At 37.8% G+C, this 20,329-nt stretch overlaps 1 protein-coding gene across 1 annotated transcript; it reads right to left on the bottom strand.

Annotated features, from left to right (window-relative positions):
• Positions 1–1,491: 1,491 nt before the first annotated feature.
• dkc1 (dyskeratosis congenita 1, dyskerin) lies at positions 1,492–17,545 on the bottom strand. The gene is made up of 15 exons (XM_079847148.1): positions 17,455–17,545; positions 16,604–16,665; positions 14,857–14,943; positions 14,446–14,537; positions 11,518–11,702; positions 11,353–11,417; positions 8,662–8,788; positions 7,581–7,711; positions 5,988–6,131; positions 5,789–5,909; positions 5,479–5,597; positions 5,289–5,392; positions 3,236–3,284; positions 1,900–2,052; positions 1,492–1,800 (listed from the first exon to the last, which is right to left on the bottom strand). The coding sequence occupies exons 1-15, from the start codon at positions 17,468–17,470 to the stop codon at positions 1,732–1,734; spliced, it is 1,524 nt and encodes a 507-aa protein (XP_079703274.1). The 5' UTR covers positions 17,471–17,545; the 3' UTR covers positions 1,492–1,731.
• Positions 17,546–20,329: the final 2,784 nt, after the last annotated feature.

The following is a 20,329-nucleotide window of genomic DNA, read 5'->3' as shown; positions in this document are numbered from 1 at the left end:
AAAAAAAAACATTTCTGTTTTTGTATCTTACATGGACACAATAACAGTATTGTCTTCAAAAACTTTCATTTGGAAACCAGTTTTCAAAAGTTGTCGTGTAAATGAACAGAAAACTCTTAATTAGTGACATTTTTATAGTTGAAACCGTGTAAAGGCCCTTAATGGGCTGAGGAAACTTGAGGGATAATCAAGTAAACGAGTTAAAATGCATCAAATATGATCATCAGGCTTTTGAGGAAGGTTTATTTGTTCATCTGTCAATCATTGTATTGCATTAATTTGTTTTAAAGTTACCCATACACAAAAGAAATATATTTGAAATATATTTTCAGAGTATATTTTGGAATATATGCAAATATTTGAAATTGGCCCAATAAATATATTTCACACACATCATATATTTTTGTTATATTTCAGAATATATTTCAATGTTTTTTTTCTGTATGGGTCCCCAAAAGTGTCAAAAATATATGTGGCATATATTCAAAATGCATTGAAATATATTTTGAAATATAACAAAAATATATGATGTTAAGTGTGAAATATATTTATTGGGCCAATTTCAAACACTTTCATATATTCCAAAATATACTCTGAAAATATATTTCAAATATTTTTCTTTTGTGTATGGGTACAGTGCTTTGATCAATTTATTTTAATTTAAACATCTCACTAAGTCATCATTGGCAGATATAGACTGATATTTATATGCACTTCCTGTAAGTAGTGTAAACTAACGTGTTCACTTACATTTTTCACTTGTTTATTTACTTAAAAATTGAGGAAAACTGTTGCCTTAAAATTAAGTAATGTGCAATTGTCAAGTTTGCATAACTTAATTTTAAGGTAACGGGTTTACTTAATTTTACTAAGTTATGCAAACTTGATAATTGAACATTACTTAATTTTAAGGCAACCGGTTTCCTCAATTTTTAAGTAAATAAACAATGCAAAATCAAAATTAAGTGATCAATTTTTACAGTGTTTTATACGGTTATAAGATCTCACTGATTGACATTACAAACTATCAGAATCTTAACTTTTTGGTCATATCAATTACATATGCATGAAATTGCTGCTCAGTTTGGGTCTCTCCTCCAAGTATGGGCATCATATTCTTTCTATATCAGACGTGATCATAAGATAAACCCTAAAAGCCTGATGCGTCAAATTATTAACTTTAGATTTTTTTCTTTTTAAATCTTTAGACAAAAATACATTTAATATCACTTTACATGGCCAAACTAGATTTTAATAACAGGCGTCCTCCTGAAAGCGGTTCGCACTGCTGGAACAGTCAGTGAATCTAGCAAACAGTCAGGTGTCCTTCCAGGATAAACCCTGTCCAATGAGAGGCCAGAAGAGAGTGAACACAAGCCCGTAAGACTGTGCTGGTCCTACAAATCTCTGAGTGGACGAATCGGCTCCTCTTAAACATGGCAGATGCAGAAGGAAACAAAGAGGCCTTTTTTTTGTAAAAAGTCAGTCATGTTTCATTTGATTACAATTTCTGTATTTACAATAATAATAAAAAAACCTTTCAAATACATGAATGCACCCGGGCGATACGGGTTTCATTTGGACGATCAAAAAAAACAACACAAGTATTCAGAACCGCAAACATTCACAAGAACGAGCGTCAGAGCCGCAGACCCGGCCCGTTGTCCATCATCAGAGCCCGTGTCCAGTCCACATGAGCACTTGAGCGATCTCAACATTACTCGAGTCTGTTCATTCTGAGGCCGCTTCTGCATCCTTCTCCTTTTTCTTTTTCTTCTTCTTCTTAGCGCTCTCCGTAACCTGCATGTAAAAGGAGTTTAGTACATCATCCTCACACTGAACGAACAGACGTGTTTGTGTGTGTGTGTGTGTGTGTCATGAGCGCTCAAACCCGCTGACCTCGGGTTCCTCCTCCACCGGAGCCTCTTCTGCCAGCTTCAGCTTCTTCTCTTTCTTCTTTTTCTTCTTCTCCTTTTTGATTTCTTCCTCTGTCTTGGATGTGTCCTGAGCAACGGCATCACCACTTTCACTTCCGCTCTCATCACGTTTCCTCTAGAACAACAAATAGTGTTAATCCAACACCAAGAGAAGCAAAAACACGTTTACAGTCTCGTTCTTAAACGTTCCGTTAACCGGTCTTCCTCTTCTAGAGTAAGGTCATTAACGGCTTCAAGGTGCTGGATGGCACTTTCTCACTCTACTAAAGCATACAAATACCATAATAGGTTTGCATATGTGACCCTAGACCACAAAACCAGTCACATGGGTCAATTTTTTTACAATTGAGATTTATACATCACATGAACGCTGAATAAATAAGCTTTACATTGATGTATGTTTGATAGGACAACATTTGGCCGAGACGCAACTATTGTAAATCTGGAATCTGAGGGTGCAAAAACATCTAAACATTGAGAAAATCTCCTTTAAAGTTGTTCATTTATGTTGGTGATTGTGCTGCATTCACTCACAGAAATACATGTTTTATATATTTACGGTAGGAAATGTACAAAATATCTTCATGAAACATGATCTTAATATCTTAATGATTTTTGGCATAAAAGAAAAATGGATAATTTTGACCTATACAGTGTATTGTTGGCTATTGCCACAAATATACCCGTGTGACATGTGACTGGTGACGTGATCCAGAGTCACATATATTGAGGTTCACATACTCGTTTCTCTGAAACACACTTCTACAGCCAGTTATTCTACTCTGAAATGTGTGTTTTAGTTTTGGTCTGTGAGATACTGCATGTTGCCAATTATCATTGTCCATTGCGCTCGCTCCATTGAGGACCGTGTGAGCATCGAGTCTGAAGAGGCGGGGATATTTATATTTGGACTGCAGTACCCATTTCCACCACTAGCTGTCATTCTTACAGACTGCACCTTTAAACACAGCATTGCCCTGATTTTACCCAGCATGCAAACATTAACCTGATTCTGTCTTGATGAATTGTTCGATCAGCTAGTTTATTAAACATCAAAGCTGATTTCTATTTCAAAAATGTCTAATAAAAGAACACACAGTAGTGCTTTAAATCATTAATTTAATTTTTATTCACAATTATCCTATATTATTGTATATAATACAACTATATAACATTATACCATTTGAAACGCAGGGCCGTTCACGACGAGAGAAAACAAGATTGAGAATCAACCTAGGTGAATTCAACAAGCTGATTTTAGTGTGTGATCACAAAGAAAACTGAGAAGTCACATGTACCTTTGCTGCGGTCTGAGCAGTCGCTTCACTCTTCTTCACCTTCGCCGTGCTAGGAGAGAGAAAGAAAAAGGTAAATCCCATACGACACACGACTCTTTCCCGAGGATCTGGCGGTGGGTGTGTCCCGAGAGCTCCGGGGACGCCGGCACGTTGCAGACGCCAGATCCCGAGCTCAGGGTTTACTGTAGCAGACAGACTCCCTCTAAGGTCACCGCAGACCAGACAGGGATAACAGTCTGCGGAAACACCTCGGAGAAACACGGAAGAGCTCCCAGAATCAGTTGCATTTGATCTTTATTGCCTTTCAGTTTTGTAATATATCAGATCCACTGATAAATAGCACCATCCTGTGGACACTAAGAATGTAAACCGCATTGAGTTGTTTAAAGGCTAATTTTCACCTGGTATTAAGATTAAAATCATAAGTTTAGAGTATTAAAAGTCATAAGATCGGATCACAAGTGGACGACTCTAAACACAGGTGTAAGCGGGTCTAAAACGCTTTGAGCTCGTCCACTTCCAGAGGGAGTTGAAACACATTCGACCGGACTGCTTTCGTAGTGTAAACGCTCATGTGATCGAGTGTGTTCAAACAGCCACTAAAAGACCGTCTTCTCTCCGTCCACTGAATAATGAGTGAACATTATGAGAAGAGCTCGAGCCGGACGGGTTTGAACTTTATCAGCTGGAGACACGAGTTTGGTTTGAAGAGGGAAATCGAACCAAACACACTGTTCTCTCACCATTCCTGATTTCTAACACACACTCACAGCGCTCGGCTGATCTTGTGTCTGTAAGAGCAGAACTAAAGCTGATGCTCTCCGTGTGTTTATCTGTCGTGTTCATATGTAGATTGCATGAGATTATTTTGTCCATTAGATTGAAAGATCAGAAAAAACACATTTACACACTCATAGACCCTCCTCTGAAGAAATCAGGATTGAAGTGGTTGAAAGTGGATTAAAACACAATGGGCCCTATTTTAACGATCTGAAACACGTATCAAACGCGAAACGCAAGTAACTTTGTGGGCGGATCTCGGGCGCTGTTGCTATTATACCGGCGGGATAAATGACTCTTGCGCTCGACGCAAATCTAAAATGTGTTGGTCTGAAGTCGCTTCATTACTCATAGGTGTGGTTTGGGCGTAACGTGAAATAAACCAATCAGAGTGTCATCTCACATTCCCTTTAAGAGCAGGCGCGCTTGTTCCATGGCGGATTGCTATTATAACGGCGGATTTGCCAGGAGCGGTTCACAGCCGAGGAGACCGGCGTTCTCGTCAGGGCCGTAAAACACAGAGAAGTGACATTGGGGATGGAGAAACCCACCCAAATTAGCTTCGGTTAAACAGGCGTATGATAATTTGGGTAAATGTGTAAGCTAGATTTATGCCTATTTTTCACATCTTCATGGACACAACAATGATTTCCCTCATGTGGAATATTGTTCCTTGTAATAATGTATGGTTTGCAAAAATGAAAAGAGAAGCAAAGTGTGTGTGTGTTGTGCTCACGCTACATTATTGCCAAGCATGCACCCTTAAAATAGCATCTGAACGCGCCACTGACTTTAGACGAGGTTTCTCCTGGTCAGTGGCGGGATTGTTTTCTGGAACTGCAAAATAGCACCAGGGAACGTTTGTGCCGGAACACGCCTCCTCTTTTCGCTGAACCGCCCCCGGGAGCGCAAGTTCATTCCCTAATTTACCAGCGTGTGTCTGTGGAGGGAAAAGTCCGCTGTGCATCGGGTGCAAAATAGGAATGATACATGCATCGCTGTACAAAGTCAATTGCGCTGAGTGCAAGATAGGGCCCATGGTGTGAACGGGAATTTTTCTCCCTCGTCTACTTGTGACCCAATCCACCAAAACGCATCTCAATACCAGCTGTAAACTGGGCCTTAGACTAAAAGTAGACTCTGCCACTCATGTTGTCCATTTGAAAACAGACTATCAATTGGTTTTTTTCACCTATTGCTATTGTTGCTCCTGCTTTGTGAACACTATCACAATAGTAACAAAGTCAGTTCCTCCTCCTCCAGTCATGTGTACCTGTAGTCCACGTATCCCTCTTTCCAGTCCGCAGGAGTGCTGCCGTTCGGCTTGCCATGTTTGTCCAGAAGTCCTTTCTGAATCATCATTTTCTTCTGACTAGCCTGAAACACAAGAATGTTACGTTATGAATCACAAACGCGCACACGGACGTCAGCACTAAAGTGTGTGATTTCTCAGTGATCCTCACCTTCGGTCCGAGACCCCATTTGCGTGGATACGTGTCTCGCTCCATAATGACCCTCTTGATTTTAGCAACAACCCCGTGATCACATGTGGATATGACGGCTGTCGTCATCAGGGCCACCGCTGCGGAAAACACCAGATTAATGAGAATCTGCTAAAACATTAGCATCCCTGCTAACAGATGAAGCGTTTCACACAGCCATCAGTCTTGGGTGATAGATAGACAGTCATCTTCGCAGTAATGCTAATGTAATCTACATCACATCATCATGTGGCTTAGAATAGTGCATGCTGGGATTGCAAATGTTGTTTACCTGTACAAATGGCTTCTCCTTTAGTAGTTATAATGACAATGTCTTGATTGATCTCGATGCCATCTTCATATCGCAGGACGCCTGGTAACATGATCTTAGCGCCGTAACATATAGCGTTCACCTGTCACAGAAACACGTCATTATAATCCCGAACTGAACCGATCTGAGCTGATTCTGAAGGGTGAAGGCGAGTCCTTACAGCGCTGTCCTTCATGACGATCCTCTTGTGAGAGATGAGCAGCTTCTCCAGAGGGAAGATCACTCTCCTCAAGTACGTCTCGTCCTTGTTGTGGTCGAACTGCCACTGCGCGTCCAGCACGTCGTGCATCGTCACCAGGTTATCCTACAGACACACACACTGGGATCAGACAACTGAACGCTTTTAAAGTCATGCAACATGTTTTATTAGCTCTTCATGTACGCGTTTATACCGATTCTGTGCGTTTTAAATTAAAAATACCCGCCACTTGTCGCCACCTACTGGTGTAACAATGTAACGACCATTCAAATAAAGATCGTCAAAGTTACTTTCAAAAGGTGATCGACTCCATTTTGATCACTACTGTTGACATCAGTGTTTATATCCAAACTATAAACTTATTTTGTGATCATTTTAATTATATTAAGAATGATATTTAAGGCCGTTATGTCTCAAAGCATCATTTTACATGTTTTTAAGGATTAGCCGTTTAAGTGTTTGTAATTTTAAACCATTCAAGTGACATTAGATGCCAAATCTCTCGTGTTGTGTGTCAGCATGCAAGGACTAATAAAATATTTTCTCTTTAAAAGAGAACTAACAAAATGACATGTATTGACGGTCATCAGCTTCTGACATTAATTGTTGCAGTCTTTTTAAAATGAACAATTAAACGACTCAAACAAATCTCTTGAATTTTTAACGGCCACTTGTCGCCACCTACTGGTGTAACGATGCAACTGGCAATCTTTATTTTAATGGTTAATTTACTTTCAAAAGGTGATTCACTACATTTTGATGACTACTGTAGACAGTGTTTATCTGAACTATAAACTAACCACAGTACTTCTGTGATAATATGAATTATATTAAGAATGAAATGATTCGGTGAGGCTGAAAAGACTGCAGATACGCTGTGATTGCTCCTTTTACTGCCCGTTTATGTTGTCTTCAGTCGTTGCATGAGAACATTTTACATTATTAGTTAGCTAACAATGGTTTTCATTGTGATATTGAAATTGGTACTGAGAATTGTCAAGTTTTACATCCATTTAATATTCTGGTATTAACAACCCGTTTTACTATAAAGATGACCATTGCGATTTGTTGTAAAATAAAATGTCTTCAAATAAAATCAGACATAAGAAATATTTTTAAACAGTTTGCAGAGTTATCTAAATTGGGGACATAGGTTATGTTTTTAACTATCTGTATATAGATGCAATAGAAGTCTAACCAACACCCTTCAGCATTTTAATCATTTTTACAAATGCACAGACCTCCAATAAGAGGTTTTGGGAGATCGTCAGGTTTAGCTCATTTCTGGGTACAAATTTATACTCAAAAATATAATCAAGTAGATACACTGGGTGGGGAACTGGAGAGAGTGATCATTACTAGCCTACGACTCGGATGAAGAACATGATCCTGAAGCAGTTTGTGTCGGCTGAAGTTTGATGAAGGAGGTCAAACAATAACCACTTCATGATTTTATTAACACTCAGCCATTTTCTGTCCCAAAGATTAATTAGCAGAACTGGGGACGAAGCCCAGAACCGAACTCAACACTTTGGGTCCGGGTTCTCACCGTACCATTTCTCCCAGCACACCGGAGCGAACCCTGCGCAGCTCCTGCATCTGCCCGCCGACGCCCAGCAGCAGACCCAGATGCACACACAGCGTTCGGATGTATGTGCCCGCTTCACAGCTCACCCAGAAAATACCTGCAACACACACACACTCTCAATCTTGCACTTCGGAAACTAAGTCATCACAGCGGATTTAACCCTCTACACACACCTGAGCAACAGAAGAGCCACTGGCTTGTATATTTTATGTGCCAGTGTGTGAATGATTGCACCAAATTATTTTATCTGCGTAAATTGGCACAGCGTTTACATTATCTGAAAGTAAACTTTTAACATAAGCTCTATCATAAAAAAAAAAAAAAAAAAAAAAAGTTTGCTTGACTTAATTAGCCTGCATGTCAAACACTGGAGTAGGGCTGTGAAATGATCAAATCACATCCAAAATAAAAGTTTGTTTACATAATGTGTGTACTGCGTATAGTATTTATGTGTGCATGCATATATATATATATATATATATATATATATATATATATATATATATATATATATATATATATATATATATATATATATATATATATATATATATATATATTATATATATATATATATATATATATACACAAAATAAAAGTTTGTGGTTACATTATGTGTGTGTACTGTGTGTAATTTATATATAAATACACACCCACGCAAGTATGTATTTAAGAAATATATAATATAAATTATATATACACAGTATATACATGCATGTGTGTATTTATATACACAAACAAATTATATGTAGTACACACACATTATGTAAACAATGTGTTTCACATTTTGGATGCGATTAATCGTTTCACAGCCCTACACTGGAGAGGGAAATCTAAACTTATAAGCCAACGTCTAATGACGGGCATTTAATCGCCTAGCATGGAAATCTAGTGGCGTGTGCGAGTGATCTGTAGAGGTTTGCAGTAAAGCCATCAGTCTTGGGTGATAGATAGACAGTCATCTTTGCACAGTGTGCTAATGCAATCTACATCACATCATCATGTGGCTTATAAATAATGAGGAGAAATAAAGCTTGCGCTCCTAACCTAGTCTCCTCTCGGGGTCATACTCGATCAGCTTGCTCTCGTAGATGGTGCGAACTCTCAGCTGGCGCTTCACAGCAGCGATGAGCGGAGGCCTCTGGAACAGCGCTCCTGTTAAACACTCCATCGCCTGAAGAGACACACACACACACTGATCAATCTCTCACACAAGACTTCCTGCACTCATTCACGGTCACGGCCCATGTGTATAGAGGCTTTCACACCGGAAGAACCTTTTCATAGTTCCTACAACTATTGGCGGAAGATCCCGGATTTTGGCGCGTTCGCACCGCAGGAACTGGGAATGCTTTCAGTTCTAGGAACTCCTTATGGAGGAACTAATTTAGCTAATAACTAATGTAACCCTAACCCTCCTACCCTAGAGTCGGTCTAAAAAAAATATATATAGAAAAACATTTCTATGGGAACCATTAGTTCTTGGGGAATCATCCTGGTGGCTCGTTCCGGTGCGAAAGCCCGTGTGTGTTCAGAAATGTCCGCTCTTCTTCGGTGAATCCAGGCCCTCCACTCATGCACGGTCTCCGAGAGCATCCGATACAGCAGAACACTGCAGCAGAGCGACGAGACCGGCAGAGAGAGAGGAGGGCCGAGAGACACTCAGAGAATGGATAAACAAGTTCATCATGTCACACACACACACAGCAATGAACTGACACACTAACGGCGTTATTCAAAACCACAATGGCAGATTTCTGCAATTATTCACTTTTATGCGTTAAACCAGAGGGGTTTTAAAGTCAAAGAGTGTTTTTCAGCCTAATATTAAAGTATGAAATAACACAGAAATTGAATAATAATAAATAAAAACTATAATCTACACAATGAATTAAATGCGCTACAAAAGCTTTTCGGTCAAGTGATTCGCTCTGTCGTTTGATTACAATGACAGACAGCAACAGGTTTATTAGGCTCCTGTCACTTTAAGACTGAATGCACTCATTGCAATGAACCACTTAAAGTTGCACAAACTGTGCTTCAAAAATAGATCAAATATCTGCAGGTAAATTATTCCAGTCTATTACATCATTTTGTATGTTTAAACAAACTTGATCCTCACATTTTGCGGTGGACTGTACATGCTGTCATTGAAGGTGACTATTTTTGGTTTATATTGGATGTTTATTTATAATTCGATTCACTGATGATATACTTTGTTGTACATTTAATATTTCAACTTTGTGGTGTTATTTTTAATGAATGTTTGTGTTTTGTTGGTTGATGTATTGTTAAGTTGTATTTTTGTTGTGTTGTGGATATGTAGTAACTGTTATACACTGTTATATCTCGAAAACGAGATGTTCATCTCAAGGGGTTAATCCTAATAAATAAATTTCTATAAAAATGCAATAGTATATTTCTGCCATCATTCCCCATTATGCTTTCAAAGTCAAAGACAGTGTACTTCTGGTAAGTCTAGCCTAGTATTCAAGTATTCAAGTATGAAGCACTACAAATTTAATACTAATAAAATAAAAACTATGGTCTTCACTGAATTTATTAATTATGCTACAAAAGCTTTACGGGTCAAGAGGATTAAGTGATTCGCTCTTTGTCGTTTGATTACAATGACAGACAGCAACAGGTTTATTAGGCCGCTGTCACTTTAAGACTGAATGCACTGATCCAATATAAATGACATTCGTATGATTATGTACGGGTTGTGTTCACTGAAGACATGACGAGTGTTAACGTAAACGCAGTCAGTTAAGTCGGCATTGACACATAAGTGTGAGTATTTGATCAGTAAAGCGCAGAACTGATATTTTTGAAATACAACTAAGTTCCCAATTCTTTCGTTTTTCGCATACGTTAACTTTGAGTTTTACGACAGAATGTTGGCGATTAAAGGGGTGGTATAATGCCCTTTTCAACAAGATGTAAAATAAGCCTCTGATGTCCCCAGAGTGTGTGTGAAGTTTTAGCTCAAAATACCCCACAGATATTTTTATATAGCATGTTAAAGTCACTTTTTGAGGGTGAGCAAAAACATGCCGTTTGTGTGTGTGTTCCTTTAAATGCAAATGAGCTGCTGCTCCCGGCGCAGAGGGCGGAGCTTCAACAGCTTGTGTCCTTTTACCTCATACACATGCACTGAAACTTAAGAACTTTTAGCCTTTTATGTTCAAACTGGAGTCAGAAAGATGGAGAGACTCAAGTGACAACATGTAGACAACATTTCTGAATGGTTAGTTGATGAATTTATGTAGCTTCTAGTCATTGATTAGCATATTCTGTCTTGATAATCTATAAATCATGTTCCGGGGGCGGGGTTTATGTAAATTCAAGGGTTAGTGACGTCACTAACCCGGGAGGAATGTGGTGTAGTCTCTACCAGCCGTTTGTTGTAGTCCTTAAAAAGGATTTCTTTAAAAGCAAATATCTCCCTTTGCTTTGAACTTTGAGCGTTGCAACTGCAGATGTTGTTTATGCTCAAACAGCAACATTACACACTAACTAAAGTTAGAAAATTTAAATCATAATCAACCAGCCCTTTAATGAATCTAATGTTTTCGTTTTGTCTCCAAGTACTTTCTTAGACAAAAGCACCTTTCTTTAGAATTAAAGAAGAAAAAAAACATTTGTAATCCCTATTGGATAATTATTTCTACCAATCCCAGAGTTTATCCGTCATATTCCCCATCTCTGTTTAAAGCAGAACTCATTCCTACTTACCCTGGCTAGCTGGTGTTCGTTCTCTAGTGCATTGTGCAGCCGTACTATGCCCACATACTCTTTGCCTAAAAGTAATGAGACAAGAGTAGTAAGGAAAGGCTGCTAGTTTTAATGTGAGGCTGAACGGGTCAAACTGTTGACCTGGAAGTGCTGCGGATGACCCACCTGCGCTCTGCTGGGATTTAACCAATCGCGTGGCTCGCTCCACACACACGATCAAGCAACCCGTGACTTTGGGGTCAAGAGTGCCACTGTGACCCGTTTTCTCGACACGAAGGATCCTCTTGATCCACGCGACGACTTCATGGGAAGAGGGATTGGCAGGTTTGTCCAGGTTAATGAAACCAGCTCTGGGAACACAGGTTCAACATAACACTTGTGTGAACTTGAGGTGCAACTTCATGATACACTCACATTTGTGGAGGAACCATCAGTCTGGGGTGATAGATAGCAGGTCATCTTCGCACAAAGTGCTAATGCAATCTACATCACATCATCATGTGGCTTACATCACATTTTAGGGATGCACGATATATCGGCCACCATATCGGACGACATTTTTAATGTTATCGGCCCGATAACAAAATATGCCTGATATATTAAAGCCGATAAATAATGTATTTCCTTCAGCTGAGACACTGTTCAACATGATGGCTTTAAAAATGCTTGAAATATGATTGGAATCACTTCAAAAAAAGGAAAATTACGGTTCAGTGCAACATGTGCAGCGCAAGTCTGTCATATCTAGGGTTGGGTATCGTTTGGGTTCTTTTCGATACCGGTGCCAAATCGATACTTTTAAAACGGTACCGGTGCCTGAATAGATACTAAAATAAAAATAAAAAGCCTCAAAACGATGGTGAATGACATTAAAGAAAAGCTTTTTTATTGAAAAATAATAACAATACAATATTTTCAAATTTAAGTATACTTAAATATATTTAAATAAGTAGCCTAAATATAAAACAACAAATTCACAATAAAACCTAAGACATCAAACCCAACTACAATAATTTAACACTAAATAACACTAAAAAACAGTTACAGTACTAACAGCTAAGTCGTCTGTATTCTTGGTTTGCTAAAAACCAGCTTTACATTTCAGCATTTCTTCTGCAAAAATATTACATTTTTGCCTTCTCTGGCAAAATACGACACCACTCCTGACTTACTGCATGTCCTGCACAAGGTGAGCGTTGTTCTAGAACGCATTGCGAAACCCCTCGTGGAAGAACACCATCATGTTTACAACTGTGACAAGGAGCGCTCGTCGGGATTAGATGTACGCCGGTCTGTTGTAGGGACATCGACTTTTCACACTAAACATGACGCGCGGAACAAAACGAACTTTGATTGCCTGCTTGTGTATCCATTTTACAAACTATAAAAGTATTGTTTTGTTAGTACTTGTGCATTTAAATGTCTGAAACCTAAAATAAACTTTATGTGGTTGAAAACACTGAATAGGTGTGATATATGACAGCGCCGAGCGCGTCTGATCGTACGCATCGAATGGTTAACTAGCGATTACATACTGATTATGCTTCTTACTAGGGCTGAAACGATTAGTCGACGTTGTCGACAACGTCGACAATAAAAAATTGTCGACAAATATCTTTGTTGTCGAGTAGTCGTTTGATCCCACGTGACCTAATGTAGGGGCCTGCAATATCGCGATTTGACCGCTACGGCGCTGTAGCGCTAGAGTGTAATGCAGCCGTTACAAATGCTATTGCGGTAGAAGAAAACACAGCGCGAATTATGACGGAGTGCAAACGAATACGAACTAGCTAGGTGTGTGAAAGTTTCACAAAAACTTCAAACCAAGAATACTGTCGTGTGCAATACATGCAAGGCGGAACTTGCTTTTCACGGGAGCACAACATGCATGTTAAAGCACTTAAAGAGGAAAAACCCGGCACGAGACGAGCCGGTGAGAGGTGAATGTTCTCCAGCTGGAGCTAACGTAAATAACTAGCAGTAAATCTCTTTTTAGAGAATGCAATACTACTAATAATAGCAATAATATTAACAATAATAATATAATTACAGTAATGTGATGATTATTTTTGCATAGAATAAAGCTTGATCGAGCTTAGGAGTCAGGGCTGTTTTTATTATTGTAACTATTAGTTATTACAGTCTTATCACTTGCCTGTATTTTGTTCCATATTTATGAAGACTTACAAAAAGAGATGTTATGAAGAATATCATGTCAGTTATTTTTTATACTGTAAATTAAAAGGTGAATGAGAATGTCTCTGTCAGCTCAGCTGTCAATTTTTTTTAAATTGTGTTCTTATAATAATTGTTTGCAGTTTAAGTTTATCTGTAATGCAGCTGATCATTTTTTTTGTTTATTTTTTTCTATTGAAAGAGAACCGAATATTTAACCAATGCTTTTTGCATTTGTGTGTGATTTGAGTTGGACAGAAATCTGAAAACTTAAAGAGAATGACCTGTTTAGTTGGCTCAAAGTTCATTAAACCAACCATTTCAAAAGCTGAAGTGATTTTCTTTTTTTATATTATAGTTAGAATATGTATAACTCAGTGTTTTAACTAATTGAAAAGGCTGAATAATCGTTCCAAACCTACTGATTAATCGGCGAAATAATCGACGATTAGTCGATTAATCGTTCTAATAATCGTTAGATTAATCGATTATCAAAATAATCGTTTGTTGCAGCCCTACTTCTTACGTCCGTTTCGGAGAACCAGATGGCAAATATTTCATCCGACAGCTGATGAGCTGAGGCATTTAAGTGGCACCTAAATCTGCGTTTTGATTCGGTCCGGTTACATGCCGTTACCTGGGTACCGGTTCCATATAAGTACTGGGTTTCGGTACCCAACCCTAGTCATATCGGCTACATAAAATTATAAAAAGATTATAATTGTGTGCTTAGGTCATGGATTTTAATGGTGAGACTTGTTTTTGTAATCAGGCTCTCAAACATTATATAAAAACTTGGATTTAAAAGTATCGGCCAATATATCGGTTATCGGCTTTCAAACTGAGAATTATCGGTTATCGGTTAAAATTTTCATATCGGTGCATCCCTATAACATTTATTAATACGAGATTTCCTACCTGACATAATCACTTATGTTCCTCTTGAGCGGGTTGGAGCCGTGAGGCAGAGGAGTGTAATGAGCCGTCCGGATGTTGAGCTTATCAAAATGCTGTAGAAAAACATGTAGGTTAGAAGCAGAAGTGACATCAGAAAGTTAGACCGAAGTGTGTGTGTGTGTGATCAGATGTGTCTAATCGTCTTTGTCAGAAGTGGCCTGACCCCTCGCACCAGCATCGTGACCCTGACCCACTGACCCGGCAGAACACCGGCCCAGACGAGCAGAACCACGCGCCGAAACCCTGCGACCCAGAACGAGCCGCGGGGCCGGCGAGGGACAGGAACACTAGCGCTCAGCGAATGGATAAACACGTTCATCATGACACACACTCACGCTTGGTGAAAGGGTTTGTGGGTAAACAGACACTGACCTTCAAGAGCAACGGCCACTGAGACGTGTCCAAGGTCGCGACCTTCGACTCGGGTTTGATCAGGAAGTCTCCACTTTCTTGAATGTCCTGATGGAAAGAGTTCAATGAGTTTATTGGTGAACTGATTTTGGAAATGAACAAAATCTAGTTTGTGATAAAAATAGGGATGTAAAAAAAAAAAAAAAAAAGCAATATGTATCGTGGATAGTTCACCCAAAATAAAAATTACTATGTGAGAAAACTCAGAGTTTGTGTCAGTACGACATTAAACTACTATATAATGTTGAATATAACGTATAATAATAATGAATGGGGGAATATTTGTGGTCCTGATAATGCCAAATGTCTGATGTTACCAGTAAAAGTGTCCTACATTATTTTAAATAGCCTATATCTAGTCAGTGACAGAGAATATTCGTCTACAATAATTCAGTATTTTCAGCTTCAGAATCATGAATATTGTTATTCTGGTGTCTCTATTGTCCTGTGCTTTGGGTTTCAGCACCAAGTCCAAGACTATTCATTTACACTCACAATGTAAAACCACATTTAGCATTTTAACCACCAGTACATTTTTTGCTAACATTTTATCATATGTCTAGAAGTATCGCGATAATATCGAATCGTGACATGAGGGTACCGTTACACCCCTAGCTAAAAATAATCAGGTAGTGTTGTCAACAACACCAAAATTGCATAAGTTGGCATCAATACCATCCAAATTCATACGAAAAGTTGTCTATGATTGATTAAAAGTTCCAGGCAAATCATTTTGATGTAAAATAAAAGTCTGCCCTACAGTGAATATCCTGTTATGCTCATTACAATATGGAAATTAAATTAAATTATAGACAAAAAAAGACAAAAACATGTTGGACCAGACATTCAGTTGTGGACACATAGTGAACGCCACAGTTTTAAGTGTGAATGTCCTGTAAAGAGCACATTAAGGGCTTTCAGGCACCACATTTTTGGAGGTTTCACCATCACAACAACTTCTCATGGGTCTTTAAAAATGACTGACATTAATTTAGTGATCTAATGTAGCACTCTTATAATCGGAAATTACAGTTTAGTAATTATTTAAATCTGACTACTTCTCAAATTGTGTGTCAAATCAAAATCTCTGGAAAATGTTATGGGGTTTATGATCAAAATATGACTTTGTTATTAAACATTGCACTGATTTCATACATGTCCACAGTAGAGACACCAGGACTTTAGTGTATGGGTTTATCAGGAGTTCTGGGAGACACAACAAGTGGAATTATAGATCACTATTCCTAAGAAATACTAGATATTATGGAAGTGTTGCCAATTATTACTCCCATTCTTACACTTTTTTCATTACATGTTGCTGCAAGAACACAAGTACATGCAGATTAGATGCGTGTAAGATACATTGTATTGAATGGGAAAACCCATTTATGGCCATTTTACCAATAAAGTAAAATGGTGCATCAATTCATTCCATTATATCTTTCATAACAGCTGAGAATCATCTTTATACAAAGTTTGGTTTAAAAGAAATCCTGAAACCTGAAAGTTGATTGCTGAATGAAAAATAAAACCACTGTTTTTGCCTATACATGTAATTTCATGTCTTTGTAATTTTTTTAACTACTAAGTCCTGGTGTCACTAGAGAGGACATAGCATAACATTAATAAAATATCTTTTTTCAACAAAACAAAAAAATTCACAAAGGACAAAAATCAAGAAAAACGCATGCTATAAAACTGCAATTACCCCAACATCTTCTGATGAAGTTTTCTGTGATCTTCTTTTCTTCTCTTTCTTGGCTGAACCAACTGAGGACAAAACAAATAGCATACATTAGGTAAGAGTCAGATGTGTAGATCTACACATAAAGCATATTAAATCTGGTTTCTTCATCGAGCGCGTGCACATAGCGGGACCACGTGGCCTGTGCGAGCAGCACGTGGCGTTTGATTTAGCGCTCTAACTGACCACAAAACAGGTTTAAAACTACATTATTAACGTTAAACGTTACATTACAGCACTGTCTGTCACTGCCGATCACATTGCGCTACGATAAATAAGTAGCAAAGAGAAAAATAGTAATTTACAAGTATTAAGTGACCGTGAGGTTTGCAGACATGTGACAACTTAAAGTAGCCGCAAATCTGCCCATTTACTGTATCATCTTTAATTTATTTACTAAGACTATTTATAAACAGTAAAGTTATCAGGCTTCCATGCAAGCAGAAATATACATTTACTTCCTATATTATTAGCTAGCTAATGATGGGTTATTTATGTTGGGGAAATAGATAAACTACCATTAATAGCTTCCCCACCTTTTATTTTCTTCAAGCATTTAATAAAATAAATAAACTAGCATTAACAGTAGCATAAGACGCATTAATGAGCGCATTTGCACAAGTCACGCATTTCTACACGCACCCGGGAATCATGCGTACTGATGAAGTTAATAACTCAGCTCTGATTAGCTTACTTCTACCCTTCTTAATCGCATGAAATATGTGAATACATGCACATTAAAGTACAGTTTAAATGTAAGCAAAATTACAGCAATCGTAGCAAAAATAACGCAAATGTGTAAGGCATGATCTTACTCTCCACGTCCGCCATCTTCGCTGCTGCGCGCTTCAGAGGACAGCAGCACGTGTGACGGTTCGCGCATGCGCTTTACTCTGCGGAGGCGGAGAGAGCGGGCTCACATCTCGCGGGATATGTAGTATCGCGATATTATAACGCTGAGAACGTGGAACGTGGCCGCACGAGGGAGCAAGCAGAGCCCCTTCCTATGGGATCACAGGAAAATCAGCGCCTTGTTTCAGGAATGATGAGGGAAGATAAATTACTCATGATCAGACTACAGTTACATTTTTATTGATGACATTTTTACTTAATTTTCACAAAATGACAGTAAATGACTAATAAATAACGGATTCTCTTTTTTAAAACAGCATGTCACTTATATATGTTCATAAAGAATATAATTACACAGAAAATTGAGGGGCCACAACAAATAAAATATTTAATCTTTTTTGTTTTATTTTGAAAATAATTGAAAAAAAATTAAGTACAAAATTATTTTAATTTTACATTTTTGTTTTAATTAAATATTAATAATAAATATATTACTTAATTATACATTTTCATCAACTTATACAAACTATTCCTTCTACCAAAACTCTGATGTAATGTTTAAATACACATCAGTTGTTCTGTTTGTGTTTGTGTGTGTGTGTGTGTGTGTGTGTGTGTGTGTGTGTGTGTGTGTGTGTGTGTGTGTGTGTGTGAGTGAGTGTTTATATCAGCATTGTACAAGATTATCCTATTCAAATCTATGTGTTAATACACTAGTCACTGGGTCAAAACTATCTAAAAGTGATCCAAAAGTAGTCAGATTACATTACCTAAAATGTGTAATGAAATACAGTTTTCATATAATTTTTCATAATTTCATCTCACTGTTATTTGACTAATCTACTCAGCACTGGTCTTTTATGTAAAATACTAAATTAACCACTCTACTCTATAGTTGAATAACATGACAATCAAGGCTTCTGAAAGGGAAATGTATTTTATGAATGTATTGAAGATACGTATTTATTTATAATAACACGGATCATTTAAATTGAATGATTTCACTTATTTGGCCATTATGTTTTAAGATGTCTGAAATGTCACATCTAAACTTAGCAACAAAAGAAAGAAAGAAAGAAAGAAAGAAAGAAAGAAAGAAAGAAAGAAAGAAAGAAAGAAAGAAAGATAATTTTATCCCAAATTTTTTTTAAAAATCCCAAAATGATTGTACCATATTAAAATTTAAATGTAAAGGGCACTGACTTTTCCTCTACCTGCACATACTATATGTAAAAATGCAATATGTGTATACTTTATAGGCTATTTATTGTATGCATTTTATGTTTATAAAGTAGCCTACATAGTACCTTGTCTAAACTAAACTAAAATGACTAAAATCAAAAACCAGCGAGACTACAGTCAAAGTCAACAAGACAAAAATGCAAGGAATTCAATTTATTTCCTAGAGGTAACATTGGTATTTTTGTGCGTACATTAATTTGAGATCATTTTATACAGGGTGTTAAAATGCTACAGATTAAAGGGGTGGTATAATGCCCTTTTCACAAGATGTAAAATAAGTCTCTGATGTCCCCAGAGTGTGTGTGTGAAGTTTCAGCTCAAAATACCCCACAGATATTTTTATATAGCATGTTAAAATTGTCACTTTTTGAGGGTGAGCAAAAACGCCTCGTTTTGTGTCTGTTCCTTTAAATGCAAATGAGATGCTGCTCCCGGCACAGGGGGCGGAGCTACAACAGCTTGTGTCCTTTTACCTCACACACACACACTGAACATTTCTGAAAACTTTCAGCCTTTTATGTTCAAACCGGAGTCAGAAAGATGGAGAGACTCAAGAAGTGACAACATGTAGACAACATTTCTGAATGGTTAGTTGATGAATTTATGCAGCTGATGTGTAGTTATCTTCTACTCATTGATTAGCATATTCTGTCTTGATAATCTATAAATCGTGTTCCCGAGGTTTATGTAAATATTTAGGGTTAGTGATGTCACTAACCCATGAAGAAGCATATTGTAGTTTCTACCAGCCGTTTGTTGTAGTCCTTAAAAAGCAATTTCTGTAATTAAGCAAATATCTCCCTTTGCTTTGAGCGTTGTAACTTTGCAGATGTTGTTTATGCTCAAACAACATTACACACTAACTAAAGTTGAAATCATAATCAACCACCCCTTTAAAAGATACATAACACATAATGTATGAGATTATTGCAGGATATATACATTATGTATCACGCGGGTTGCCATATTGAGAACACGTGACACAACAGGAACGTGTGTGACGAGCTTTACACTGTAAGTTAATCAGCTACTAAATCTGCGTTTTAATATTCCTCTGATCATCATCATAGAGCTTTCTAGATGGGTTTCGAGGTTTATAAGGTCGTGTGCAATCTGTGATCTCTGACTCAGTTTGTTCGCTGCTTCTATAGTCGCAATAAGCGGAGTTTCCCGCCAACTGGCAACCCGGGTGTCGAAATACTATTGGGTGAATTGGCAGTGGGCGGAGTCACACAGTTCAAAACAAATCATACGCTCCGACACGGAAACACGGTTTGCCAACCGCCAAAAACGCTTAAGAAGAAGAAGAAGAAGACACGGAACCACATTTCAAAGCAGAATAACTGGCTGTAGTGTTGTTTTTCAGAGAAACGTGTATGTGAACTTGTGTAAGCCCTCCTTTAATATATTTCTATGTGAGTTTGTTAAAATGATTAATGTTGTTTCAAGGTTTCAAAAAACAAAATGTTTCTCTCTGTCAAAACATTTACTATTTAAATAAATTTTTCTTTTAAGTCTATATCGGCTACCTGTTTGTCTTCACCCTGGCTCCCTTTTCTTTTCTTGCTTTTTCCTTCTCAGATTCAAACTCTGTGT

The sequence above is a fragment of the Squalius cephalus genome (genome assembly GCF_949319135.1).
Source record: "Squalius cephalus genome assembly, chromosome: 17".
NCBI classification, from domain to species: Eukaryota; Metazoa; Chordata; class Actinopteri; order Cypriniformes; family Leuciscidae; genus Squalius; species Squalius cephalus.
Note: the sequence above shows the minus strand (reverse complement) of the source record. Positions and strands in the feature narration are given on the sequence as shown.